Genomic DNA, 27,783 nt, shown 5'->3' on the forward strand with positions numbered 1-27,783 from the left:
TGGCCCTTGCATTTTTTTTGTGCCTTGTGCTTTTAAAACACTAGGTTTAAGAAGGGTTTCTTTTTTTATTTTCTTTTAGGTAAAACTCTCTAGTGTTTATGGTTGCATCATGCATGTAGTTTAAAAAAATTGATACCATAAACCTTTTGAAAAATGAATGGGTAGAAATCAATAGCTTGAAGAATATCGTGATAGCATCATCACGAACTTTTTGAGAATGCATCCAAGGAAGAACTTCAGCACCTTAGGATGACGTGTGTTGTGGTGATTTATCCAATCTTGATCATAACAAAAGTACACTTCAAACCAGCTGTGTGCCTAAGCAAACTGGTTTAGGCAGATTTCCTGGTGCTGTGTGCCTAAACAAGCTATCTGGTCTTCCTTCTGTTATCTTTGGCCTTAAAATGACCATAAACATCATGAGAAGTAGGTAGCTCATGTTAATGAAGTACTTGAATCTTATTGAAACTTCAGATTAAGACCAAGCAGAAACTGAAAAAAAATTACATATGCTCCGTTCTCATTCTTTAAGTTTACATCCACATGGCTAATGGGCCATCAAAGTCATTATATAAAATGTTATTAACAATAATAATCTTTTTGACCATTTTCTATAGGTTTATAATGTTAAAGTTCAACAAAATATGGGCCATTCTATTAGTTAAAATTTTCTATAGATGTATCTGCAAGTTTTTGTTTCTCTGTCTGGTCAAGTCAGGCTCCTACACATGCATCAGATTCTCGTTCTTATGTCCATGTCCTTGTAGTGTTGCTACATAATACTGGGCATGTGTATGTATTTCATTATTGTTGTATATAAGCTTCACGGCTACTAAAGCATTTTGCTTCTTTTCTTCAGAATCTTTGGATGATGTTGATGATGATGATGATGCAATATTTAGAAGAGGTTCCATCTCTGAGGAGAATGGGTCCAGTAAAAAGTGGTCTTGTCCATGGGGCTACACAGTGGTGGATGATGTAGCTCCACTGTTCAAATCAATATTGGAGGAGAATTACCTATCTTCCTCAGTCTCTCCCCTAGATGATACACAAAAGAACAGGTTGCTCTGGTGGACATGTAGAAAGAAGCTTGATTATCGCCTGGGGAAATTGTTGAGGTAAGCCTCTCACTCTCAGCGTGTCTGTCAGCAATGGCATGTGAACAGGTATACATGTAGGAGTGGTAGAGCCACTTCTGCAGAATTCATTGTGCTTCAATTTTTCTGACATAACATACATCCTCATCCTCCCTCATCCATGATAATTAACCTAATTGCAACTTGGTTGTTCAGTTTCTTGCCATGTAAATTTTTCACATAGTTAACTACATTTGGAAAACATTATTGAGGAATAAAAAGTCAAAATCCATTGATATGATGTAATCTTCATGCATCCAGGGATATAGAAGATTCTTGGTTGGGTCCCTGGAAATGTTTACTTTTGGGGGAACACTCAGAGTGCAAACACTTGGAGTCGGTGCTTCAGAAGCTGATGGATGATTTAAAACATAAAAGCGAAGACGATGCACATGAGAATCTTCTGAGAGTTATTTTTGGAGGTGCTGTATCTGTCTCTGAAGCAGATGAATATGTTTCTCAGTTACTGCACAAATGCTACTCAGGCAGCAATAGATGTTGTGGAGGGGAAAAGTGTTCTGCCTTTTCCATCACTTGTGATGGAATAGAAAGTTTGTCTAGCAAGGCTCAACAACTGATTCTTGAAGTTGCCAGTGGGCTAGAGTGCAAATGTGGCAACAGAGAACCTGTAATTTTGGTTCTGGATTCGGAAATTCAGGTGAGGTTTTTGAAATTTCCATCACTCATTATGTATATTGAGAACTAAGCTTTTTTTTTTTTTTCTATTTTTGGGCTGATTATATTAATGGGCATTGAAATATTTCACTGCACCATCCAATCAAGTAGGAATTGCAATGAGAGGTTTGATTTCCATATAGTCTTAACAAATTATGTTGTTTGACTCTGTCAGAACTTCAAATTAACCTTACCATGTTCTTTAAGTGGGGTATGGAGCTGATATAGGGTGGGGAGTGAACACATGGTCATCCAGAGGAGCTCCTACTCAGTGGATGATGCAGATCAGACACAAGGTTCTTTCATTTAGCTGAAATAGGAAGGATCATCTAGCTTGTTATTATTCTTATCATCATTATCATGCCCAGCCAATTTAAGTTTCAATATATCCAATATTTCAAAAGCATGGCTCAGGTGTGCCTAGACTCACTGGTGAAGCTTAGTGGGCAAGCCTCACTTCAACCCAAGTGCACCTTACCTTTAATGGTCTGATGAATATCTTAAATATGTTGTTTTAACAGGTGGGTTTGCTACATTGTAGAGTTCAACTATGATGTTTAGAGCTTAAAGAGATTAATGTACAAAGGATTTAGACCTACAGAACTAAAACTTTTGTGTTAATAAGATGACACTCAAATCAATTAAACTAATAGGCTTCAGAAATATTTTTCTAGACTAAGACTTCTATATTCTTATATGATACGATTTTTTTCCTAAAGTGGCACTTCACTTTGTTAAGGTGCACACCTCACTTTGCACCTTGCACAAACATACCCTTCAATCATGCTTCTTGTACTGAGAAAATAGCATTGAACAAAGAAGATATTTCAACACATTGATCCAGGCTGAAGGGAAAGTGTCTCTTAGGAGAGCTCTATTTGTACCAGAAAATAGCATAGAATTTGTAAATGTGGATGATGTCAGGAACCAAACCGGCAAAAAAAAGGCTGAACTTACAGTTGGCCTGATTTTACAGTTGAAACTTTCATCATACCTTTGCTGAAGTAATGATTGATATGTGCCTTGAGTGCTTTATTCATGATTAATTTCATCCAAGTCGGCTAATGCACTGATGATTGAAAACAGATGCTTCCATGGGAAAATATACCAATACTAAGAAAGCAAGAGGTCTACCGCATGCCATCTGTGGGAAGCATATTTGCAACACTCAGCAAAAGCTTCCACCCTCAAGAACAAATCGGGAAGGTTGTGGCTGCTTTTCCCTCAATAGACCCCCTAGACGCATTTTATTTGTTGAATCCTAGTGGTGACCTCAGCCACACACAAGTTGAGTTTGAGGACTGGTTTAAAAATCAAAAGCTGAAGGTAATTTTACACCTTTTGTTTCCTAAAAATTCAGGTGTATATGTATGCAAGCTTTCTAAATTATGGCACATGCTCATCTGGACTTTGTGCTTTCTATGGCAATTTAGGATTACCTGACCCTTCAAATAAGAACTTCTATGAATAGTATACACATTTTTTATCTGTCATTTGCATCCAAAGGCTTCCATTTTATATTTATTTGACCATTAGAAACGTTAATTGCTTTGTGATCCAGGGGAAAGCTGGAACTGCTCCCGCAGCTGAAGAGTTGATGGTCGCTCTAAAGAACCATGACCTATTTATATACTTCGGTCATGGAAGCGGTATGCTTGACTTAAAACTACTTGCTTGTTGTTACCATTATTACCATGCTTATTTGTTATTCTTTTCAAAGTAAAAGAATAACTGCTATTCATGTTTTCCTGCTGTTGCTGTTGTTGTTATGGATAGGATTTCCTGTGTACACTTAAAAGGAAGGTATTCGCATTGGTCATTATCCATTGAACACTAACAAAAGCCCAACTTATGGAGTCAGTTTTCTTGAGTTATTTTTTTATCATTCTTGTAGCCCATTTAAGTGAGTTTTAAAACATAACCATTTCATTTTATTCGTTTTCTTAGCATTTTATGATCCAAACTATCATCATATAACATGACTCCCTTTTTGGTTGTCTATAAGAAAATGGAAGAGACATCATTGAAAAATCCTTAAATGATTTCATTCTAGTATTTATTTACAATGAGGAATGGCTCCAATTTGTATGATGAAAGTTTGTCCTAAATGCAGATGAAAATTCACAATATAATTACTTCTTTTCACATGACATCCAAATAGGCTATTATCCCCTCTCCTTGCATTGTTAGCCTGTTGCAGCTAGCACTATACCTACATGCTGTTGTTCCTCCTTTCCAGTATTAGTTGATTGAGTTGTTTACATTTGATGGTACAGGGACACAGTATATATCTGGACATGAGATTCAGAAACTGGAAAGATGTGCTGCTACTGTTCTAATGGGCTGCAGTAGTGGCTCCCTCTCTCTCATGGGGTGTTATACACCACAAGGTGCTCCTCTCTCATACCTGTTAGCTGGTTCCCCTGCCATTGTTGCTAATCTATGGGAAGTGACCGACAAGGATATTGACCGGTTTGGTAGAGCCATGCTTGCCGCTTGGTTGCAAGAACGATCTACTTCCTCTATTGATTGTGGCCAATGTAATTTAGTATCAAATGAATTTGGGTCCCTCAGAATAAGCAGAACAATGGAAAATTCAAAGAAAGGCAGAAGAAAGAAGTTACAAGAAGCTCCATCTAGTGATACATGTAAGGATTGTTCTGGACAAAGACCTAAGATTGGATCATTCATGAGTCAAGCCCGAGAGGCTTGCACACTGCCATTCTTGATTGGGGCGTCTCCTGTATGTTATGGTGTCCCAACAGCTATTGGGAAAAAGAAGGATCTGTAAAAATACAGAGGTATTTCCTGAGCTTTGTTTGGTAAAGGATTTGCATGTCATTCACCCTTGGCCTTGTACTAAAGGATATCATCGATAGTCCTGGTTCTTCACAGCATGTGATCCTGTATAGTCCTGGTTCCTGTTACATCTTGCAGCTCGTGTGTATATGTTTTTTTCTTTCATGACCCTACTTGTTTATATTCATCCACCTAAATTCCTCATAAGCCCCTTTACTATCTTGTCGTCTCCCCTTCAAGGTGCGGTTCCTGGTCACATATGGCATGCCTATGCAACTGCTATCTTGTTCGCAAGAGTCTAAAAGGTACCAGATAAATGATTGTTGTACACCTAATGTCAATAAAAAGAAACTGTAAAGAATTCTTTTATTTTTTCTAGCATGTTCTCTTACAATTATTCTTGTCCATTATTCGTAAGGTTTTAAAAACCGGACTGGACGCAGAACCGTTTTGGGATGGTTCCCAGGTTGAACAGTCCGATCGTTCGGTATGAACGGATGACCTGTTTTGATTTAAAATATAAAAAAGCGGCCAAAAACTGTTTTTTGGGTTAACGGATCAACTGACCGGGTCAGTGGGTTGCTGACCAAATCAATGGTTTTTGGCCCATGAGTGGTTTTAGGGTGAAGCAGACCGATTGCCTGAACAGTTCATGGGTCAACCGGTTCGATCATCCAGTCTGATCCAGTTTTCAAAACCATGATTATTTGTTCTGTTGTATGTGCTATTGTGTTCTTAAATCTTGAAAACTTTAGGTTTATTGGTAAATCTTGGATTATTTTCATCTTGATATCAACTGGTTTCTGCGTTAGTTAAGTTCTCACTAGGTGTAGTCTCTCTATTGAAAATGTTCATACAAGTTGATTTAGGCTCTCGAACTGGTAGTCACTCAAGTTGTTTCAACCCAAATTTTAGTGAGATGGAACTTGATGAGGTGATAACTTTGAAAATGGGCTTCTCTCAAATGTTTATGATGCGTCCATTGAAAATGCTCATACAAGTGTTTTCTAGGTGTCGAAAATAGGCTTCTCTCAACTATTTATGATGTGATAACTCTGAACTACTATCAGATGAGCAGAATTCACTTTCGTCGTAACTGAAAATGCTTGTTCAATCGAATTCTGCCCAAGTTTCAAAGTATCGGAAACGCAAGGTGTATCAGAAAGGTAATTTTAAGAGACATACCGAGATATGCTTTGGAAACGTATAGATACAGACGAAACATCAAGATACACTTGTATGCATTAGAAAATCCAAAAAAAAAATCCTTAAAAATATGAACAATAATAAAAATGAGTTTTATGTGAGTATAACTAATTTATTTAAACATAAAAAGCATTTTTTAATGATTTATACAAAGTATCGGGATATAATTAGTAACCATTGAAAAATAATATAACTAAAATGTTTGTATATATACTAATATTTATTATATATAGAATTAGATAATATTTATTATGTATACAAGTTAATATATACCTTAATTTTTAATAAATCAATATAACTTGTATTCATCTTATTATTATATAAATATTAATAATCAAATTTATAGCATTTGTCGGGAAACATCCACCAAGGCAAGAAAGATTAAGTATAAAAAGCATGTCTTTTTAATAAGTAATTAATGTTGGCATAATGGTCAATTAATTATTGTTATAAGCAAATGACTTGGGTTCGAAACTTGTTACAATTGGTTTGTGAATTTTAACAAGTTATTTCACTTAAATAACATTAATGACATTATTAAATGCTGCAATTAAATGTAACTTAAATGAGCATTTAATTAAATTATATTAGCATTTAGTGACGTTCCAAACTTTAAGACTTAATTAAAATTGATATTAATGAGAGAGAAGAGATAAATTAAATTTAAATTTAAATTTGATATTAATGAGAGAGAGAAGATATAATTTAAATTTAAATTTAAAAAGAAGAAGAAAATTAAATTTAAAACCCTGTATCTTTCCGAAACGATACGTATCGGGACGTATCGGCCTATACATTGCGAAATTTAAAACCTTGATTCTGCCGCATTACTCAAGCTTAGGAGAATCTCGAACTTAACTTTTAAGAGTGTGGAACATGACATGGCAAAATTTGATTGCTTATATCAAATAACCTGGGACTTGCAGCCAAAATGAATTCGCAATAACAACTGTGCTGAATGACCGTAATGCCCTACACAGTTACCTGTTGTACATACGCACAGTTACAGACATGATCTGGGTAACTGGGTCCCGTTCTCCTGGGTGGCACTTGGTCTGTCCTATTGGACCTGTTCTAAGACGTCTCGTTTTCTGGTATTAGATTTTAACAACATCCAACTGGGTATATCCAAAATCGAAAGTCAGGTCGTTTAGTTGAGCATCGTTGGTTCATATCAAATCTGGTGGTGGTTTAGTCGAACATATCATCAGGTCAGTTCTTACCCAGGTCTGATGGGATGGGTCCAGGTCCGATTGGATCACAAGAGCATCTATTACTTGAGGTCCGTATCATGCATAGGTGATATGATCATATGAAAATTGAGGATGGCCCTTTTATGGGGATTGATGCTAAATTTTAAATTTGCAACCTAAGGTTAAGAGTTAACACAATTTGAAGAGACTTGTATGCTTGCAAAGCACTACAATATGGTAGACAGAATAATGCTTTTAGCGATTTCTATTGATCAATCAATCCAAAACGTTTCAGATATAAACAATGGTAACGAACAAAGGTCACCTAAATGTAACAAATCCATCAGTTAGAATTAAACAACTCTTGCTATATACATACTAGCGGAGGGGCCCTGCCGTTGCGGCTTGTGAAAGGTAAATTATTATATAGGAAAAAAAAATTGTGAAAGGTAAATTTTTTAATTAAAAGTTTATTGGAAAAAAAATCTATTTAAAATAAAAAAAATTTATGGATAATAATATATATAATTTAATAAAATAAAACAATAAATATATATTCATGGCTATCGGGCAATAGAGAGAGAGGGAGAGATGACTTTTGTCATTGTATTTTTGTTTTATATAGTGGAATAATTGTAAATAGTTAAATAATAATTAATTTAATTTAATAGATAAATAAATTTATAAAATAAATGAGATAAATAGACAATCAAGTGAGAAAGTAAATATATATAAATATATACATGATTCTATGCCTTACTTTGTAGCAATAATAACTAATTAAATAATTTAGCAAAATAAGTAAATAAATAATAAAGCTTTATGTATTATCAACACAAGATTGGTAAAGACTATCTCAAATTATTTAATTGATTAATTTAGTGTTGTTAATGGGTTGGGCTGAACTACTAGGCTACCAAATCCGTGAACAGGCTTAGATCTGTTCGTGGCTCAGCTTGGCCTAAGGCTTGGCCCGCGAACCAGCCTGGCCTGTGGCATGGCACGGGCCCGTATGGGCTTGGGCTAAAATAAAATTTTAAGATCTTTAATTTTTGTCTATTTTTATAAATTTATGTTAAAATGTTTATTACTTTTTTTAAAATTAAATAAAAACATGGCTTAAATAGGTTCGTGGCTCGGCCTAGCCTAAGACTTGGCCCTTGGACCAGCCTGGCCCGTGGTATGGCACAGGCCCAAGTGGGCTTGGGCCATATATTATATGCAATAATTATATAATATATTAACATGTAATTTTATTTTCATTTTATTATTTCGTATATAAACAATTTTACATATCAAAATTCATATAAAATAAATTTCTAATTTTTTATCTATTTTTTAATTTATAAAAACATGGTTTAGCCCGGTTCATGGCCCAATAATAATTATAATATATATAATTTTATTTTTAATTGTATACATCAAAATTCATATAAAATAAAATTTTAAGATCTTTTTTAATTTTTTGTCTATTTATTTTAATTTATGTTAAAATTTTCATTATTTTTTTTCAAAATAATATATATATATATATATATATATATATATATATATATATATGGCCTAGCCTAAGACTTGGCCCATGGCACAGCACAAGCTCGCATGGGCTTGGGCCATATATTATATATAATAACTATATACTATATAATTTTATTTTTAATTTTATATTGCATATATAAACAATTGTATACATCAAAATTCATATAAAATAAAATTTTAATATCTTTTTAATTTTTTATCTATTTTTTAATTTATGTTAAGTCTTGGCCTAAAACTTGGCCCGCGGACCAGTCCAGCCCACGACATGACACAAGCCTATGCAGTCTTGGGTCGAGGGCTGTGCCAGGCCGACTTCTTAAAATATTTCAAGGGAGGGAAGCACAATCCACACGGCACAGCCCAACATGGCCCGATTGTAAATAAAATAAGAGATAAAGACAATTTTTAACAAATATGAAAAAAGTATAAATTTAGTGGCATTATTGTAAATAGTTAAAAGTGGCATGCATAAAATAATACATTACTATCAACATACCAGACTTCCAACTAATTTCAGTGTTGCATTTAAAATGCACATCAACATATTATTACAAATTAATATGCATAAAACATCCAAAATTAAAATATTAATGGTAAACCTACAGTGGATTAATGTGCATAAATATTAAATAATATATCATAAATTTATAATTTGCACATTGGAGTAAAAAAAACAGTAAATCAACTTATATGCGAATATTTATTTCATGTTAATAGGGGAATTAAATATACACAGTTCATTATATTTTAACTAAATTTAAAAGCATACAGTTTCATACAAAATTATATTTACATCAAAATTTATCCATGCATCGGTTGGATACGGAAGAAAACTTTAAAAGCCTCATGCAGTGGGATTCAGTTAAAGTATTGTGCCCTTCGGCCCAACACCGAGAAACCAATATATATATATATATATTGTATTGATAATCTGAACCTTGGCTTGGCTGCATGCCCTGCATCCTCAACAAGTATAATCTCCGAAATGCTGTCATCCGGTTGTATGTCCAAATTGATGTATAATTACTAATTAAATTTTACAACTTGGGTGAAAAGGGTTCATATCTTGGAAACAGTTCTGTATGTGCAAGGGTAAGAGTAAGACTGAATATATCTGTCCCTCCACAGATCCCACATTGGTGAGAGACTCGTTCACTGGATTGCCCCTTCTTTTACTAGTTAAAGATTAATAAAATCAATAATCCCAGAACGAAAAAGAACAAATTTGGAAAGTTTAAGATAATATTTTTGACAAAAGCCCTAACGAAACAATGTAGCAATTGGAAATTCCCCTTGTATCAAGAGCTTCTTCTAAAGAACAGAAAAGGAAATGTTACAAACACAACATTTAAAAAAAAAAAGAAATCACTTTTTTTCCTTTTTCCCAATTTTACTAGTCATTTTATCACATGACTATTCCACATAAATAAATGAGGCATAACCATGCACTTATGTAGGGAACAAGACAGTCAATTGCCTTGATCCATCAACTAAAAACCTAACATCCCATTCCCCTATTCCCAACCCAAATAATGCTCCAAACCAACAAGCCCCAGGGAACCCCCACCACCCCCAGTCATCTCTCGCTCAGGTAATATCTATAACTGCCCTTCTTCGGTTTCTACGGTTCAGCCTCCTCTCTGATCTACCCAGCTCCACCACTCTCCTTCGACGGCGATCAACTGGTAAGTCATCATCATTGCCATCAGTTGTGCTGATTGAACTACCACCAGCTGTGACATGAGGAATTCCACCACGGCCATCTTCATCCAATGAACGATGAAGACCCCTGTCAAGCCGCCTCAACCTTGTACTAAAACTGACACCATCTCCTGCTTGGTGCCTCAAGAAAAAGACAAAATTGAATAAGTTGTCATTGTAGTGCAACCCATAATTCCCATCATCCTCGTCAGCATCCCCATCATCTGTATCAAAGCCATAATGGTTCCCTTCTATCACATAATCTCCAAGGACCATTGCCCCCGGCATTGATGACCTTATTGTGCTAATCACGTCATCACGCTCTCTCTCACGCTCAAGTCTTCTCCATTTCTGCTCAAGTATGGGATCTACTTCACGAGGTCGTGCAGATGGATGGACTGCCCTAACGTGTTTTCTGAGCTCTTTGTATGTTCCTATGAATGAACAGTTATCCTGCATACAGCTTCTCTTTTTGTTATTGAGATATTCACGTGCAGCTTCAACCACTGTCCATCCTTTCACCTGGCCCCGGCAGAGAGGGCATGAAAGCTCCACTACTTCAGACTTCTCATTAGGCCAATCCGGATTCAAACCAACAGTGTGGTTAGTTGAACCATGCCATGCTTGCCCATGAGGAGGTGACATTACTTTGGTGTAGGCTTTCTTGAACTGATCAAGGCAATTGGAATAGCGATAGCTGGTACCACACATGTATGGACGGCAGCCCTTGTCATGTGAGGAACAGAGGAGGAGAACAGCATTATGAGGATACTCCATGCAGACCGAACAGGTTGCATCCTCCCAGTCTTTCTTCTCCAAGACGTTGCAGCCTTTCTGTTTTTGGTTGATTTCCTTCTCCCTTACCTCCCGCTGGCAAGATGGCAATGGATATGGATTTGACCTGTATTGGCGGGAAGCAAGTCTACGACGACCCCTGGAACTCCTTGCCATCTCCAAGCTACTCCTGATAGGCAAAGACATTCCACAAGTTAGGCTTGATCAGGACAGATAAAAATAAGTGCCGCCGAATAAGTGGTAAAAATATAAAAAAAAAAAGAAGATAAATAAATCAGAAAAATATATATACAAGGTGCAAACTAGAAATTAAAAACAATTCTGCATCTTCCACTTGAATTTTTAACACAAAACTCTTTGAGCTTCCTCTTTTTACTCCATGGCAAGTAGAAAGAAACTTGAAGAAAAGGAGTAAATATGCAACTTCAAAAACCCCGATTGAGTAAATATGTAACCTCAAAAGTCCAGACTATCTGGTATATAATTAAAAAATGTCTATTATTAATTCACTAATTTACTTGACAGGCAACTACACAAGAAGCTGGCACAAACACTACGTAAGTATTGATACCAAATTAATTTAGTCCACCAATTCATTTTAGTTGTTTGAGCACCACAACAAGCATATGCTCATTATTACATGCAACAGTACTCAGAAAAACTCGAGGGAAGGCAGAAGCATGAGAAGGGCACTACAGTAGGATTGGCTACTTTTTTTTTTTTGATAATAAACAGTAGGCTTTGCTACCATTGGTGCAAAACTAGAAATCCTGAAGTGATGCTTCTCCTGAAAGACTCAAATGATGTGTCAATGGTTTTCCCAGGCGCCACATAAGTTAGATGACACCCTAAAGAGTAGTGAGCAAATGTCACCTAGAGAAATAGTACAAAGATGTCCATTAATAATTTAGGCAGTCACCTAGACAACTAAAATCCAAATTTAACTGACTGCAACAAGAATATTTTTTTTGCTAGGTCAGCATTAGGACTGCAATGGTATTAATTATTTTTACTTTATTTAAATTCAATCTGTTTATAATTGGATCAAGTAAGGATTCACCCTGATCAAGCAATAACATCCAATATTTCTTTTTTTATACCAAATAATACTCAATCCAATGATCTTTAAATATATGCTTATATTAATATGTAAATATTAGTAAAGTTGGTTTCAATGTTATATGCTTACGAGTTCATAGGTCACATAGAAGTTATTTTCAAGTCATTTTATTCTTGATATACAATACCAAAGTACTTTCTATTAATTTTATTAATGATAAATAATATTCTGATAATTTTTAGTATAATTTATTAATGGCATCCAATATCCGAACCAATTAGAGTCAAATATAAATCAGACAGATAAGATTCAATTCCACACCAAATATCAACAGATCAAATTTGGATCCAGGTAAACACCATTTGATCCAACATTTTTTTGCTTCATTGATCTAGTACATTTACAGCGCTAGTTGACATTATCATCAACTTAAAATAGCAATTCTGTTGTGTAGAGTATTAGGCAAGGCTTATTAACAACTTTTTTTTTGGAAAAGGTAAAGTAATATTTATTGAGAAAGAAATACACACAAGAGGCTGAGATCAGTCCCTGAACAGGCTGACTGATCTATTCAGCAATTACATAAGCCATCAAGACAAAGAAAAAAGTACATCTGACACATTACAGTTTCTAAAATCTGCCGCCACAGACAACCAAGAAATCAGCTTGCTCACTAACTTCTGAGCTAAGTGCTCCAGACTTAGAAACTTATTACTGAACACCCTTCTATTCTTCTCGGTCCAGATACACCGAATTACAGCACTTGGAATCATCTTCCATAAAGTCTTCTTTTTCTTGCTCAAGCCCACGACATGCCAGCCACATAACAGCTCTTTTACCGACCTCGGCATCACCCAACAAACTTTCAAGGAGCTGAGGAAGTGGTTCCACAGCTGAGCAGAGAATGGGCAGTGAATACACAAATGATCAGTAGATTCAGCACTGCACCCACACAAGCTGCAAGATAGGTCCAAAATCTGAAATCCCCTGCTCACAAGGTTCTCCTTGGAAAGGCATTTATTAAGAGCCATAGTCCAAACAAGGAAACTGGCTTTAGTCGTACTAATGGGATTCCACACTTGCTGAACTGGGAAATCAGGAACACCCCTCCTACCAAGCATAGCAGCCAAATATTTAACTGAAAACATCCCATCAGAATTCCATGTCTAAAGCTACTTATCCCCTGAGCTATAATCCAACTCTTGAAACTGGAGACAGGTCAGGAGATTCACTGCCTCATCGACTTCCCAATCAAAGAGATTTCTTCGAAAAGAGGGAGTCCAAAGAACTGAACAACCAGAAGTACTATAGCACCCAGCAACTGAGGCCTCTTGGTCTGAAGCACACTGGAAGAGGAGTGGGAAGGACTCAGCAAGAGGAGCATCTGTGCACCAAGAGTCCTTCCAGAATTTGGTCCTATTACCATTACCAGCCCTGATTGAGATCCCCCTGGCCAGATCTGGAAAATGCTTCATTATCCCTTTCCACAGTGAGATACCCCAGTTAGGAGGGGGATCCCTAGTTCTCCGATTGCCCCAACTCACACCATATTTTCTGGCAATAAGAGACCTCCACCAAGCATCAGATTCAACAGCAAATCTCCAAATCCATTTACATAGAACGGCAGAGTTAAATGGTTTCAGCTTCCTTATACCTAACCCCCCTTCAGATTTGGGGAGACAAACTTGTTCCCAACTCACCAAGTGCACTTTTTTTCTCCTCCTCCCAGCCTCTCTAAAGAAATTTCCTTTGATGCTTTTCAATCTGATTTGCAACCTTCCTAGGAATGGAAAACAGAGATAGAAAGTAGATACGCAGATTGCAGGTACTCTTAATCAGTCACCCTCCCCCCAAAAGATAGATATTTAGCCTTCCAAGAAGTCACCTTCCTTTCCAATCTCTCAATAACTGGGTTCCAGATAGCAGAGGAACCACCACTCACCCCAAGCGAGAGACCCAAATATTTGACTGGAAGAGATGCAATCTGACAAGCCAGAATACCAGCACACTCAGCTAAATTGGAAACCTGTCCATCTGGGATAAGTTGGCTCTTATTCCAACTAACTCTCAGACCTGTAATCACTTCAAACCAAGAGAGAATCCCAAGGATTAACACCACCTGAGAGGGGGACGCCTCCACAAAACAGAATGTATCATCTACAAATTGAAGAATATTCACTCTCACCCCCCGGCACCATTGCAAAACCTTCCCATTCCCCTAACATAGCAGCCTTCTTACAAAAAAAAGAGTGATGATCTCCACAACACATAAATAGGAGAGGAGATAGAGGGTCTCCCTGCCTAAGACCCCTGGAATTATCAAAGAAACCTGCAGACTGTCCATTTACCAAGAATGAGAACTTTGGGTAAGAGATACAGACTTTAATCCAATTCCTCCATTTCTACCCAAAATTCATCTAAAGAAGCACAAGGTCTACACATCTTCAGTTAACATGATCATAGGCCTTCTCTGTATCAAGTTTACAAATCAAACCTGGAGAACCTTCTTTTTTCCTAGAATGAATGAGCTCATTTGTAATAAGAATTGAATCTAGCATCTGCCTACCCGGAATAAAAGCACTTTGGTTATTTGAGATAACAATACCGAGAACTACTTTCAATCTTTCAACAAGAACCGTAGCTAGGATTTTGTAGAAGCTATGTAGCAGACTAATCGGCCGGAAATCCTTAACATTCACTGCACCCTCAATCTTTGGAATGAGGGTAATAAAGGTAGTATTCAGACTTCTCTGCAATGAACCCACCCCTCTCAAAAAAGTCCTAGAAAACATTCAAGATATCCTGTCTCACAACATCCTAGCATTTAAAGTAGAGAAGATTTGTAAGACCATTAGGCCCTGGAGACTTCTCATCAGCCAACAACTTGATAGCTTCTTTAATTTCCTTCTTAGAAAAAGTTCTCTCAATGAATGAAGACTGCTCATCACTCAACTGGTTAAAAGAAAGGAATCTAGGAAAAGGTCTGAAGGACCAAGATTCCTTATACAGCTTCTTGTAAAAGCTAGTTGCCACAAGCTTCATATTAGTCTCAGTAATACCCACCCTGCCCTCTCCCTCCAGCCTGGTAATTACAGAAGCTCTAGCTTTGGCATTTGCCATTTTGTGGAAATAATGTGTATTCCTATCCCCCTCTTTCAGCCAAGCCACTTTGGCTCTTTGCCTCCATTTAATTCCTTCTGCCACTGCCAATTTGTCAAGCTTCAACTTAACCTGGAATCTTTTTAATCTAAGCTCCTCAGCAATAGGGCCTAAATCTTCACCTGTGTCAATCTCCTTTATGGACTCCGGAGAGCCTTCTTCTCAGTATCCAGACTCAAACTTTTCTCCAATTTCCAAATCTTTAGTCTTGCTTTAATGGCCTCCAATTTCTTTGCTAAGATGAATGAACTAGTACCCCCCACCTGCAAATCCTCCCAAACAGACTTCAACAAAGGAACAAGAGAATCGTCCTCAAACCAAGCATTCTCTAATTTGAAAGGAATTTTTGCTCTCACTCTAACACCACAAGCCAACTGAATAGGAATATGGTCTGACAACAGTCTTGGAAGGGCAATCTGCTTAAACTCCAGGAAAATATCTTCCCAGTTAGAAGTAACCAGAAACCTATCAAGTCTCACTAGAGTAGGAAGGTCTTGATTGTTGGTCCAAGTTAACCTGTTGCCATGAAGGGGTAAATCTTAAAGTTCAAATCTGTTGATAAAATCAGCAAATTGCACCATATCCCTTGATCTTCTCCCACCCGAGCTTCTCTCATCCCCAGAAAGAGTGACATTAAAGTCCCCACCAATGACCCAAGGAAAAGCAAGACTTCGACTACCTACAGCCAATTCCTCCCAAACCTCCTCCCTCCGGCTTCGGTCATTAGGGCCATACACATTAGTAATTTGACACACATTACCATCTGCGAGTTTCAAGACAAGGGAAATTGAAAAGTTTCCTATCTGATGAGAAATCAAGTTGCAAACTGTCAGGTCCCACATACTCAGTAACTCACCTACACTACCAGCTGTCGGCTTTGACCTCCACCTAACCTCCCCCTCCCCCTCCCCCCAGATACTTTTAACCACTTCAGCCTCCATAGTTTCCAATTTAGTTTCTTGAATCAAAACCACTTCTAAACCTGAATTTTTCAGAGAATCACATACTACAAGCCTCCTTCTCCCCGATCCCAACCCCCTAACATTCCAAGATAATATCTTGAGCTCCATAAACAAACTAAAATTAACAGAACACTTGGCACTTAAGCCTTTCTCCCCCCTCAAACTCCCCTCACTACTGCTTGCTTTTCTCATTAAGGCTCCACGTCAAACGTAGAAATTCTCTACTTCTTTTAGATTTATTACCCCCTTCTTTACTGCAGCTTTCCCCCTAGCCAACAAACACATTCTTTTCTCTACCCCCTCCAAGTACTTGATTGTTTCCTCTTCCAAACATTCTAGCGAGATCCCTAGAAACTTTCCCAATCCCAACAACTTAGAAGAAACCCATGAAGAACCAGAAGCACTTTCAAGCTGCTCCCCTACCAGATTCGGCTGATCCAATAACATATTGCTGATCTTTTGAGGTGCCCAACCAAGGCAGCACCCCTATCAGTTACACTGAAAGAGCAACCTTCCACCTCTGACCCAGCACCCTCAAGAACACCTCCACCACCTAATACTTGAGAATATGCGGCCACCATCACTAATGGATCCACCTCCAACAGATCCTCTTCCTCTCCCAGACCACAAGCTGGTTGGACTTTAACTGAACCTCATCTTCCAAAGCAGTCGATTGGGACGGTAAAGACTTCACAACCCGTTGGGGTCCAAAATCCCCCCTCCACCCTTCTTCTCCCTACGTGAAGCAATCCCCCTTCGATCCTGAGAATCCCAAGCCTCCCTAGTACCCATACCCTGATGACAACATCCAACCGGAGGACTGAAATCTGGAGACATTATCGCCCATCTAGCAAAGGGGGGACTGAGCTCATTATAACCATTGAGCCTAGGCCAATTTCCAGGTTGAAAGATTGAAGAGCCAGCTGGGTTGGGTAAAGCACTCAAGGCCCAGAATCTTCATCCGAAGTATCATGGTCCCCTTGAGACCCAATTGGAGGAGGCTGGCTGATGACTCACTGGTGCAGGATCTTCCCTAGGTGCCAGTTGGAGCTCAGCAAGACACTCTCTAATTAAGTCTTTAATGGCTTCAGCTCCCAAAACCTACCCGCTGCCCCCATATTTAAATTTCGAATCTCCTTCACAGCTGGACCCTAGGTGAGCCCATCTGGACCATTCAAAGTTGCCAAGATAAGAAGGCTCAAATGATCTCCCAAACTTGCGTCATATTCTCTATCACCAGCTGTCATAGAAGCACCTCGCGTCACAGTCTTCTTGTATCGCATTGTTTCAGAAACACAGGGGAGCTCACTTTTGCCACAATCTTCCAGGACCAAGGTTTTGGAGAAGTTTGAACACTCCTCGTCTTCCTTCTGGACATCACAAGACGGCTCTTCTCCACCTCTCCATCTTTGAACAGACGGTAGAACTTCTTTCCAAATCTGAATAGTGAAGACCACTTCCCCCACCACCACTTCAACCTTGTTCGGGATTTGGTTCCCCCTGCGGATCTTCATTCTTACCCACTCACAGATTGCAATCTCCAATGGGGAATCGTCCGTCTCTATGAAACCCCCGCAAGCATCCCCAATAGCCCTTATGACACTTGGGCACCAGAGCAGGAGTGGAAGGCCGAAAACCCTAATCCAACACGACCCCAGGTCCTCTCCAATATCGAAAGGGTAAGGGTAATGACATTCCGCACTTACCCCCCACCAGTCCAGCAAAAGGGGGTTCCTCCCCAACTGCCAAGGACCTTGCCTTAGAACCAATTCTGCACCAGCTCTTGACGGATAGATAAAGAGGAAAAGTCCGTCCGCCATTTTCTTCACTCTCACACCCCCCACCTCCCTCTAGAAACTATTTGCCCACCTCTCTACCTCCCTAATCTCCTCCCCCCAATGAAACCTACCCACCAAACAGTTCCTCAAAACTCTCTTCTCACATTCACCCCCTGAGGATCCGTAGCAACCACCCTTTTACCATTAACCCATTTCACCTCCAACCCCCCAAGAGCAGGCCAAACCCCCGCAACCACCACTTCACTGTAAGAAAGATTGCGCCTAGCCCTTCCTTCCATCTCTAGTCTGTGATACCTGTTGGAGGCTTCCCATCTTCGCTTCCCTCCACCTGATCTACTGTAAAAGACTCTACGCTCCATCAAAACTTCAGACAAAAAACCCTTCACCAGCAAGACAACATGATCCCTGCTATGATTTCCACCGCTGGTTCGATTCTCACCGCTCAAAGTTCACCGCCCAAAATTTCAATTGTCCGTTAAGGTGACTACTAACTAGGGAGACACTAGATGCTTCTTATTGGCTTGGCACCATTAATTTTAAAGTTTTTGCTCTTTTTTCCCATCTTCAATTTTGGAGGAGAAGCTGCTATAGTCTTTTATACTTTACCTTTTAGGAGGAAGAGTCTTTAAGATTTCCTTTTTTTCCAAAGTTTGCTAGCATCCTATTAAATAATTCATTTTTTACTTTTGGAAAACAAGACTAAAAGAATTAAAGTTTTGCTATATGATGAACAACAAAAAATGTAAGAGAACAAGCTTATTAACTAAACAATGTGTTCACCTATGTTCCTGGACATCATGTAGGTGCCAAGCCAATGAGAAGCATCTAGGGTCTCTCTAGTCAGTGATCATCTTAACAGACAGTGGTCCCAAAATCTAAATACCTGTAGTTTCACACACTTGTGGGCAAACAACCCAAATGATGGGCCTTGAGACTTGCAAAAGAGTTCCTTTGCCAATAAGGACTTTATATTCATAATGAAGGCAAAAGATTTTTTGAGGGGGTAAAAAATTGTTTTTGGGCCTTGAGACGTACAAAACAATTCCTTTGCCAATACTGACTTTATTCATAATGAATGTAAAAGATTTTTGAGAGGCAAGAAATTGTTTTTCGACCATTAAGTACATTCTTGCCAACCTGAGAAGTGCATTCTAGGCTAGACTGTAAAATGAGAAGATCAAGATGGTAGATCCCAAAAATAGGAAAATACAAAACCCAGTAGAAAGACAGAGTAAGCACTCAAAAAGAATCAAATATTTATGGTGAAGAGGAAAAGGGGAAAAACCGAATCCATGTTTGTAAATATCAATTTCCTTAAGAGTATAATGGAAGATTCAAGAAAAGAACATATGAACAAAGACAAAAGTCAACAAGCAATCTTTAATCATAATCTCATAATTGAGTAAAGAGTGACTAAATCACTAAGGGGTGTTTAGTACTAGGTCTTCACAAAATGTGGTGTTTTTTAATCCACTGGACCTTTCTCTGTGGTGTGGATCCATTGTCAACAAATTTTTCAATAAAATGTCTTGGTCATTTAATGCAATACATAATAATAATGATTGAATCGACCATGGAGTTGACCAAACCATAAGATTTTGGTGTGGAAGAGAAATTGTAATATTTTGTCTTTCAAAACCATCTAGAGATGGTTTGAAAATGTGCCACACCCCTAAAAGAACACCTAATGGGTGTGGCACATTTAGAACCAAGTCCATGGAACATCCACAATACCGAACACCCCCTAAATAAACATATGTAACAGACATATGGACCATTTCAACTTGACTTTGGGGTCATTTAAGTAGGTAGGTAATTCAGTAATTTGTCAAAGAATAAAAACATTGCATTTTTTCGCATATCAATTGAGAAAGTTACTGAGTTGATGGAAGTGGTCAAGTCTTTTTTTTTTTTTAAGAAAAGGTCTACTGTCCAAAGAGTCCTGTTATGGTTTCTATTTTTGTTTTTAAGTTAAAGAATCGTGTTATTTTAGAACTCATGTTTGTAATCATTAGCTTTAGAATTTGTTTCTATTCATAAGTTCATGTCAATCTTGGATATGTCAAAGAATTATTTTTATGAGAGATTTCTGGAAACTTTACTTCATTTTGAATTCATTCCATCTACAGGTATGACTAAAAGCTATTTGGTTGTGTTTAGATTAGGGAAATCAGTATACATAAAACCCAAAAAAAAGTAAGGAAGTGGGGTGTGACTCTATGTATGCTTTTAATTCCATATTTTGTATTTCCTATTGCTTTTTCCTAGTTTCTACTAGAGATTGATCCCCAAAGTTGTCATATATCATTTAGGTATTAAAGCCCTATAGCAGCCGAGACACCAAGATGGCACTCCTGTGGAACCTCATTTAGCCTGAGACCAGGTGCCTTGAAATCAGCACCCAAGGTCCTTACCTCACTGAAACTATATTCCTTGTCTAATTCTTTAGTTTTCTTCTTCTAATATGTATATAAGCATAATATTTTAACTCTTATATAAAGTCATGCACATTTACATATATACATAATTAATTAACTGTTTAATCAATCAGAATTTCCACAGGTCTTGAAATGAAGCATTTCAAGCTAAAGTCATTGAAAACAAAATACAGTAGATAACAATGGATCCTGGATTCTCCAGATGAGAAACTAAACTAGAACCATAACTTACTCAAGACAGCATGTGAATATTAACATAGAAAGCTGGAAAAGCCATCATCATTATCAACATCTAAGCCTTATCCCAAACTACACATGGTAACATATCTTTATTTTTTTTTATAAAGATAAAATGAGGATAAAATCAAATGAAGATTAGCAAATCCAGATTACTGAAACAGATAAAGGGCAGAGCTTAAAGTGAATATCAAATTATTCAATAGACACAACCTAACAGAGTCAGAGTTGAACTTGAAAGTAAATCCTAGAGGAAATTATAAGGGTCACAAGAATCTTAGGAAGTTTTCGAGGACTGAAATGAACAAAGCATCATATTATTTCTGACAATTTCCAAATAAAAAAAGAATTGTAAAAGTCATCTTCATGCATGACAATCTACATAAGTATGATAATACCTGAAAAGCAAAGAAACTCTCTGATATGAAATCCTCAATGTGTTTCCCAAGCAAACTGACAGATAAAATAGCAAAAGAAACTTTAATCTAAGAATATGTGCTTAGTATAAATAATTTATACCCAGAATGCATCAAAAGCTACAAAGCTATTCATCCTTGACATTAAAACATAAGGAATAGAGCACATGAAACCATATAACAGATGCTCATAAGGACTAGACTAATAATCGTATTGTAAAAATACTCCACTGATAATAGATCTTTGGGAGGTCTATTTTCATTTTGAATTAAATTTCAAGCTTTCAAGCATGGATTTGTAACTCCACCCCCTTAACAACCTCAACAGAAACCATGTACATAAATGACATGACAAATCCAGCCTATCCACTTGATAAGGTGATCCTCTGAACAAGCAAGCTATTGTGGCCAGATTTTTTTTGGAAGATAAATAAAAAATACACTTTATTAAGGGAAAGATTAAAGAGGATACATCAGGGTGATAAGACATCACCCATCAAACAACAGTACCACACTCACATCTAATCCCTTAGGCATAAGGTGATCAACCCTTCAAATAAACATGACATCCTGAAAAGTTCCATTCCAATAACCACTACCAAAACTCAAATCAAATGTCACAAAAATCCCTACCACAGAACATGAAAATAATCAAACAAAAATGCAAATCCATCCAACCCACACATCCCCTACCTTAATACAATGGAAAAAACACCCTGGTCCCACAAACCATTTCCGCTGAGAGGCAAATCTCCTGCTTTATCCATTTTCTAAGCACATCCGTTGTCTAAGAAAGAGCTCTCACTTCTTATCTGAGAGACTTTCTGTAACTTCTTCCCCTTCTTTTTTAGCCCTGTGCCCAGATAATGGATACCAAGCATAGACATGGATACAGGAATTAGGGATACAACCCTCCATCTCCTAAAATCTCATATCGGCTACTGGTATGGGTATTTCATATTTATGATCATATCAAATTTTAATATCTAGTTTTTGAAGCTAAATTTCATTTCTCAAGACTTACGTCTCACCAAATTTAATTAAATCTTTAACATGTACACATTTTTTTGTTAAGACATTGTCATCATCATCATCTCAGCCTTGTCCCAACTATGTCTATATGCAGTCAGCTACATGAATCTTGTTTTTCCATTCCATTCTGTTAAGGCATATCATTGTTTTTACCACCATATCATATTACATATTTTAACAATACAATTCATATTATAGAGTACATTCAGAAATGCCCATAGAGCATCTAGTGTCATATCAGTTACATATCAGTTACATATCAACCTTAAAAATCATCAGCTGTTGTTCTTGTTCCCCAAGAAGTGACCATGATTGAAGTGTAGATTTACACAAATAAAAAGAAAGAATAAGATGCCACATGATAGTGAGTTACTAGCAGAAACTTAGCACATGGGTGGAAGCTAATACATGGAGAACCATTTTCATATATCAAGTAAAACTCTTCATTATTAGGTGAAAAGGGGAAAGTACATAGGTACAAAATAAACCAAACCTCCATCGTAGAAAAAATACCAAAAACAGAAAATACCAAACTAAAAGTTCCAAAACTTAACGGTCAATTTGTTGAGTTCATTATTTTGATAGTGGGGTATTATTTTTTTCAATGAATGATAGTGAGGTATTAATTATACTATTATATCCAATGAAGGGGGGTGATACCCTATATATGTTTAACTTACAATCTTTATTTTGCAAACATAGAAAGATAGTCTTTACAAGAGCTTTTACTCTGTTTTTAAAACTTACTTCATTCACAAATTATTTTGATCTATGAATACAAGATGTTGTGCAAGTATCTATAGGGCCTAGATTATCAGCAGGTTCTCAAAGAAAACTGAAGGTCCCCTTGTTTTGTGGCAATTCCATATTAGCACACTATTGATTGGGAAAAGACCTAAGAGAACTCTTCCATTGTTCTTCTATTTTATGCTTTGTTCTATTTTAAATACCATCAGCACCCACATAATACCACAAGTGCTTAAAGCATTTGGCATGAATGTGATAACAAACTAAAAATAAAAGTGGTGTTGGTTAAAACACTACACTGTCTTCCAGTTGACTGCATCATGGATATTGACTGCTAGTTAGTGAAGCAGTCACTATGGCCCTAAGCGCTTTGATGAACTAATCCCAAGTACAAAATATCTGAACTTTCTCCAAAGACTAGTCAAAAGGTATTTTCACATCTTTAAAACCAACTAAGATCTTTACACTGCTATCCACTAAAGGGGTAAACCACATCCAGACTTGTTAATCCTATTCCTATTCCTATGCACCAAGGGAAGCACCCAATATCTTAATAATATCCAAAGGGATCATTTTAATCTGGATTCCTACTCCTGCAACTGCCACAATCTTATTGAATTCTCAAGTCTCTGCACTTCGGAATTCATTTGCAGTCTTCTCCGAAAATATTTTACAAAGCCATATTAAAAGAAAATTGATGTTTTATAGTTTTTTAATAGGCGGGATAGATCATAAACACTGGTAGTTGTAGTTCACTCTTCTTTCTTGATAATTTTCTGGTACCAGGGGATGACAAAAATGGAGCTTTTATCAGGAAAAAACCATGTGTGTGAACTTTTCACAAACAAGATGGGGTCATTCCATCAATCAAGAATGGTTTCTTAAGTGCATAAATGTCAGGATGCTGGATGCCACAAAAGATAATAAATCCATGAATGTGGGACAGTGGAAAAAAAACACAAATTTCCTGTTATTGGACCTAGTCCACAAAGAAAACAGATTCAATAGTAAGAAGACAAAAAGAAATGGGAAAGCATGGAGGACAGAATCATTCCCACATTAATCCAAGTTCACAAAAGAGCACACTAACACTCTTCCTTATAGTAATTAGAAAGTAACATCAGAACAGACTAGGAAAAAATGTTCAAACTGCTTTATGTTTATTTGTTCATTTCTCCTTGGTGGGAATGGGGAAGTTGGGAGAAATGCCATAAAATAGTGATAAATTCAGGGTCCAGTCCAAATTCCTGGGCTTCCGTGTGAACAAATCAGAGTTCAACTGAATGCCCAGTTCTTCCATTAGTAGCTCCTACTTCCCTCTATCCCCAAAACCTGATCCATGTGCAGAAACGAATTCCCACTAACAGCAGCCATTATAACTTAGAAGAATTCAAATGATAAACAAGAAAAGAAGATTACCATCCTGAAACAAAATCTAATTCAACCACCAAAAAGCAACCCACCTACCTCGTAGTTCGAGCAACTCCAGATCCAAGATAATTTGGTCACAAAGACACAGATGCACCCATCCCAGGATCCCCTTTAATAAAATTCAAGCCCCAAACTTCCGACAAACCAAAATGAATCGCTTCAAGAAATTCCAACCAACGTGCAAGATAAAGGACCACACAGGGAGACCGTCGGAAATAGAAATGAAAGTATGAAGCTGCACAACTAAAATTTCCACCAGATTCCACGGAACCAGGCATTAATTAAATCACAATCACATGGGAAATCGAACTTTACCCAGCTAGGATTTATCATTAAAGATTCCAAACTTCTCAAACAAACAACAAAAAGAAATACTAAATCTTTCTTAAAATCAAAAAGTCAGAATTGATCAATCAAATCTCAAACTTCATTCAATCGACAACAAATGCACATGAAGATCCTTAAACAAAACAAGCCAAACAAAAACATCATGAAATCGATTAAAATTTCGAATTTTCGAGCAAGCTAAAAATGGAAATGGCGTTGAAACCCTAGAGAAAGGAACTGAGAGACAAACCGGAGTCGGGCATACCTGAAGAATCATCCGAAAAATGTAGCGGCGTCGATGGATGAATGGATTTTGATAGGGGATAGGGTTCTGGAGAGCGAGAGATCGTGAGTTGAGGACCTCAAAACAGTTAGATCGAGGTGGAAGAGTTATGGGCGGGAGACGAGCATCCGATCTCCCTTGTGTTCGCGAAGGTTGCGTTGCGTGCTTCGGTTTGGTTTTTCTTTCTTTTCGGGTTTGGGATAAAAATGAAACAAAGAAAGAGAGCGCGAGAAAAAATGAGAGAGAGAGAGGGTGGGGGGACTGAAGGGTCGTGGATACGTTTTATGATTCCATTTCTCGGATGGATCGAGCGACTCGTCATATTAACGCCACTCTGACGAGATGGACTTCAGGAGAGAGAGAGAGAGAGAAAGAGAGAGAGGGAGAGGGATTGGAGCGTGTATTGGTGGCTCCGTGATTCTTCTAACGTGCACATGGAGCGTACCAGATGCAAAGTTGCGTACAAAAACACTCATATGAGTTATGACTTATGAGAATGCTTTTAAAATTGACACGTGGAATGATGAGGGCTGACATGAGTCACGCTAATGTCTAACCAGTAACACTCTGCCACCTGTCATTGTGAGGTTGGGATCTCATATGAGTCACGCTTATCTTGATTGAGCTTGTGTGCTAGATGTATGATAATTTTCCCATCAGAGAAGATGGGATCTCACATCTCAGATCTCAGTGTTTCATAGCCTGGTTGATGGAATATTTTATTGAGCATGGCCGTTAAATTAAATAGAATAGAATGGTTTTAGGGGAATATAGACTGATCATAGGCGTTACTTCAGATATTCGGGAAAACTGGGAAAGAATTCGTCAATGAGAAGGCAGATGATTTTGTCGTTGGTACCCGATAGGCCCACAGGATGTTGGTGGACCAGGGCAGAGGATCTAGTGTACAATCGAGCGCCTAGGGACCCAGTTGCAAAAGGCCCATTTACTAGTCCGCATGCAACGTCCGAGTATTTGCACCCATGGGCCCAAAACAATGACATCCGTAAAAGATGAAATCCCATCATCCATGGGTGGAGGCCCTTGAGGATGCGATGGTGCCAAATGGTTCGGTTGCCAAAGGAGAAATACCAACCTATATTTGCTAGGACAGTGTCGTAGCCCCACCTTCAATTAGATGAAATGATTTCTTGTTGGGGCTAATGCAGTATATCTAAGTTTATGATTTTCTATTTTATATTTTAGCCCCACGCTAAAATAGCCTTATATGGAGAAATATTAGGTAGGGTAATTCACATGTTTGGGATAGAACAATTCACCTCTCCTGCACTATGCTTTACACAACTTTTTATACATCAAATCAGAAGGTGTTATGTCATCCATGTGTAAATCTCACATCTGCAACCCAATTTCCCTTGTCTCCCAGTGAACGCATAGACCGATGTTGAAATTGAGTGGCAAACCTTCAATTGAGTTTACTTGCGCAAAGAGAAACTGTAATTGAATCTATGTCTCCAAATGTGTGATGAAGCTTTCAAGGGCTTACAATCCCATATAGACTTTTTGTCCTTCTACAACAAGTCTTCCGTTTTGCCTTTACCTTAGGGACATGGATTTTTGCAGCATATTTGGATCTACTATCGGAGCTTTAAATCGTACCCTTTGGAGGGTCTTTGTTGAGATAAAGAGCCTTTCTCAGCACCTCAAGTTTCATGCAACAATACAATCACCTGTTACTAGGATCCCCACCATTTTTCTTCCATGATTCAACTTTCAACATCATAAACAATTTGAAAACCATGAATAATAACCGATAGAGAAAAAATGTCCAACAATTAATTGATTTTTGTATTGATTCGGATGTATCAGAAAACCTAAATTAATCTTTCAGTTTCATCATTTGGACATCTTGAACACGAATAAAGGGGGTATAATCTGTTGTAAAAATAATAAAGGAGGCAGAATGCAACTTATCGGTAATCACTTTCCAAACAGAACTTGCAGTGCTGTGATGTTGTTGCAGAATCTTAGAACTGGGAATTGCAGGGAGAAGGAGGGTTGAGTCATTACACTTGGTCACTCTCCTTAAAACCACATTTTCCCCCTATGATGCAGTTGGGTGATCGCAAATCGGTCGCTAAGATAAAACAGCCCACAAGCTACTGGTAAGCGTGCACTCACTTACCAGACCTCTATGAATCATAGAAGACTATGCTCAGATACATAGAGAAGACAAAGAGTCGAAAACGTGATTGATAAAAACTAGGTTGTCCAACACTCCTTTTATAAAGTGTTCTCAGATTTGAATGGACACAAAGGTGTCCTTTCAGACAGGAGCCTCTTTAGAACAGTTCACCTGTTCGAAGAGGCACAAAGAGGAAGAGACACGAACAAGGAAAGAGAAAACGTTTTAAAACATTAAGTTTGAAATTAGAATAGACACTTGTTTGAATGGACACAAAATTGTTTAATTCGGAAATCAAATCCAGTCAAAAGCAAAAAAAATGATTCAGTATAAAACGCGTGCGTACCCACGCTCACGCTCACACCCATGCCTAGACCCAGCCTGGCCCGGCTCAACACGCACGTGTGAAAAGCACCCCCAACCCCCCCCTCACATGCATGGAATATCTATAGTGCTCTCCTCCTAGGGGTCCTTACCCTTAGAGAGAGCAAAACTACAAATATACTCTACTTCCACTCCTTTCCCAAGCAATGTGGGACAAGGAGTCTTCCCATGCACTTAAGAGTGGGAAGAGGAAAAGTCAAACACAAGAGAGGGAGTAGAGAGATTTTTGAAAATTTGAATCTCCCTCCAACAATCCCCCATAAGATTCAAAATTACAAGAAGATTGAACAATCTGAGCATCATTGTGAGAAAAGTATT

The 27,783-nt window shown here is 37.7% G+C and overlaps 3 protein-coding genes across 5 annotated transcripts in view; 1 reads left to right on the top strand and 2 right to left on the bottom strand.

Annotated features, from left to right (window-relative positions):
• Positions 1 to 4,988, top strand: part of ESP (separase) — a 61,446-nt gene extending 56,458 nt beyond the window's left edge. The window contains exons 24-28 of the mRNA XM_088946209.1: positions 860 to 1,118; positions 1,398 to 1,794; positions 2,898 to 3,137; positions 3,373 to 3,460; positions 4,088 to 4,988. Of these exons, the coding sequence (XP_088802335.1) occupies positions 860 to 1,118; positions 1,398 to 1,794; positions 2,898 to 3,137; positions 3,373 to 3,460; positions 4,088 to 4,602 (1,499 nt within the window). The 3' untranslated portion in view covers positions 4,603 to 4,988. The remainder of the gene's footprint in view (positions 1 to 859; positions 1,119 to 1,397; positions 1,795 to 2,897; positions 3,138 to 3,372; positions 3,461 to 4,087) is intronic.
• A 4,773-nt stretch (positions 4,989 to 9,761) lies between these two features.
• Positions 9,762 to 25,381, bottom strand: LOC148852220 (uncharacterized). 3 transcript variants are annotated; one of them, XM_088946211.1, is made up of 4 exons: positions 24,918 to 25,234; positions 24,362 to 24,568; positions 21,098 to 21,152; positions 9,762 to 11,213 (listed from the first exon to the last, which is right to left on the bottom strand). In XM_088946211.1, the coding sequence occupies exon 4, from the start codon at positions 11,198 to 11,200 to the stop codon at positions 10,136 to 10,138; it is 1,065 nt and encodes a 354-aa protein (XP_088802337.1). In that variant the 5' UTR covers positions 11,201 to 11,213; positions 21,098 to 21,152; positions 24,362 to 24,568; positions 24,918 to 25,234; the 3' UTR covers positions 9,762 to 10,135. The 3 variants fall into 3 exon arrangements, with proteins under 3 accessions (XP_088802337.1, XP_088802336.1, XP_088802338.1); XM_088946210.1 differs by lacking the exon at positions 24,362 to 24,568 and having other exon boundaries at positions 24,918 to 25,381; XM_088946212.1 differs by lacking the exons at positions 21,098 to 21,152; positions 24,362 to 24,568 and having other exon boundaries at positions 24,918 to 25,381.
• LOC148852221 (uncharacterized) lies at positions 13,277 to 15,224 on the bottom strand. The gene is made up of 5 exons (XM_088945752.1): positions 14,971 to 15,224; positions 14,599 to 14,885; positions 13,990 to 14,177; positions 13,881 to 13,884; positions 13,277 to 13,767 (listed from the first exon to the last, which is right to left on the bottom strand). The coding sequence occupies exons 1-5, from the start codon at positions 15,222 to 15,224 to the stop codon at positions 13,277 to 13,279; spliced, it is 1,224 nt and encodes a 407-aa protein (XP_088801878.1).
• Positions 25,382 to 27,783: the final 2,402 nt, after the last annotated feature.

Source organism: Nelumbo lutea, chromosome 5, assembly GCF_056320005.1.
Source record: "Nelumbo lutea isolate HS-2025 chromosome 5, American lotus-T2T, whole genome shotgun sequence".
Taxonomy (NCBI): Eukaryota; Viridiplantae; Streptophyta; class Magnoliopsida; order Proteales; family Nelumbonaceae; genus Nelumbo; species Nelumbo lutea.

What these genes read in the sequence shown, in the direction of transcription:
- LOC148852220 (XM_088946212.1), bottom strand. Translation starts at nt 11,200, where the DNA reads ATGGCAAGGAGTTCCAGGGGTCGTCGTAGACTTGCTTCCCGCCAATAC.
- LOC148852221 (XM_088945752.1), bottom strand. Translation starts at nt 15,224, where the DNA reads ATGGCAAATGCCAAAGCTAGAGCTTCTGTAATTACCAGGCTGGAGGGA. An exon ending in AAGTTGTTGGCTGATGAGAA is followed by an intron (nt 14,886 to 14,970) that starts GTCTCCAGGGCC and finishes AATGTTTTCTAG; the next exon opens with GACTTTTTTGAGAGGGGTGG. An exon ending in GAAAAAAGAAGGTTCTCCAG is followed by an intron (nt 14,178 to 14,598) that starts GTTTGATTTGTA and finishes AAGTGATTACAG; the next exon opens with GTCTGAGAGTTAGTTGGAAT.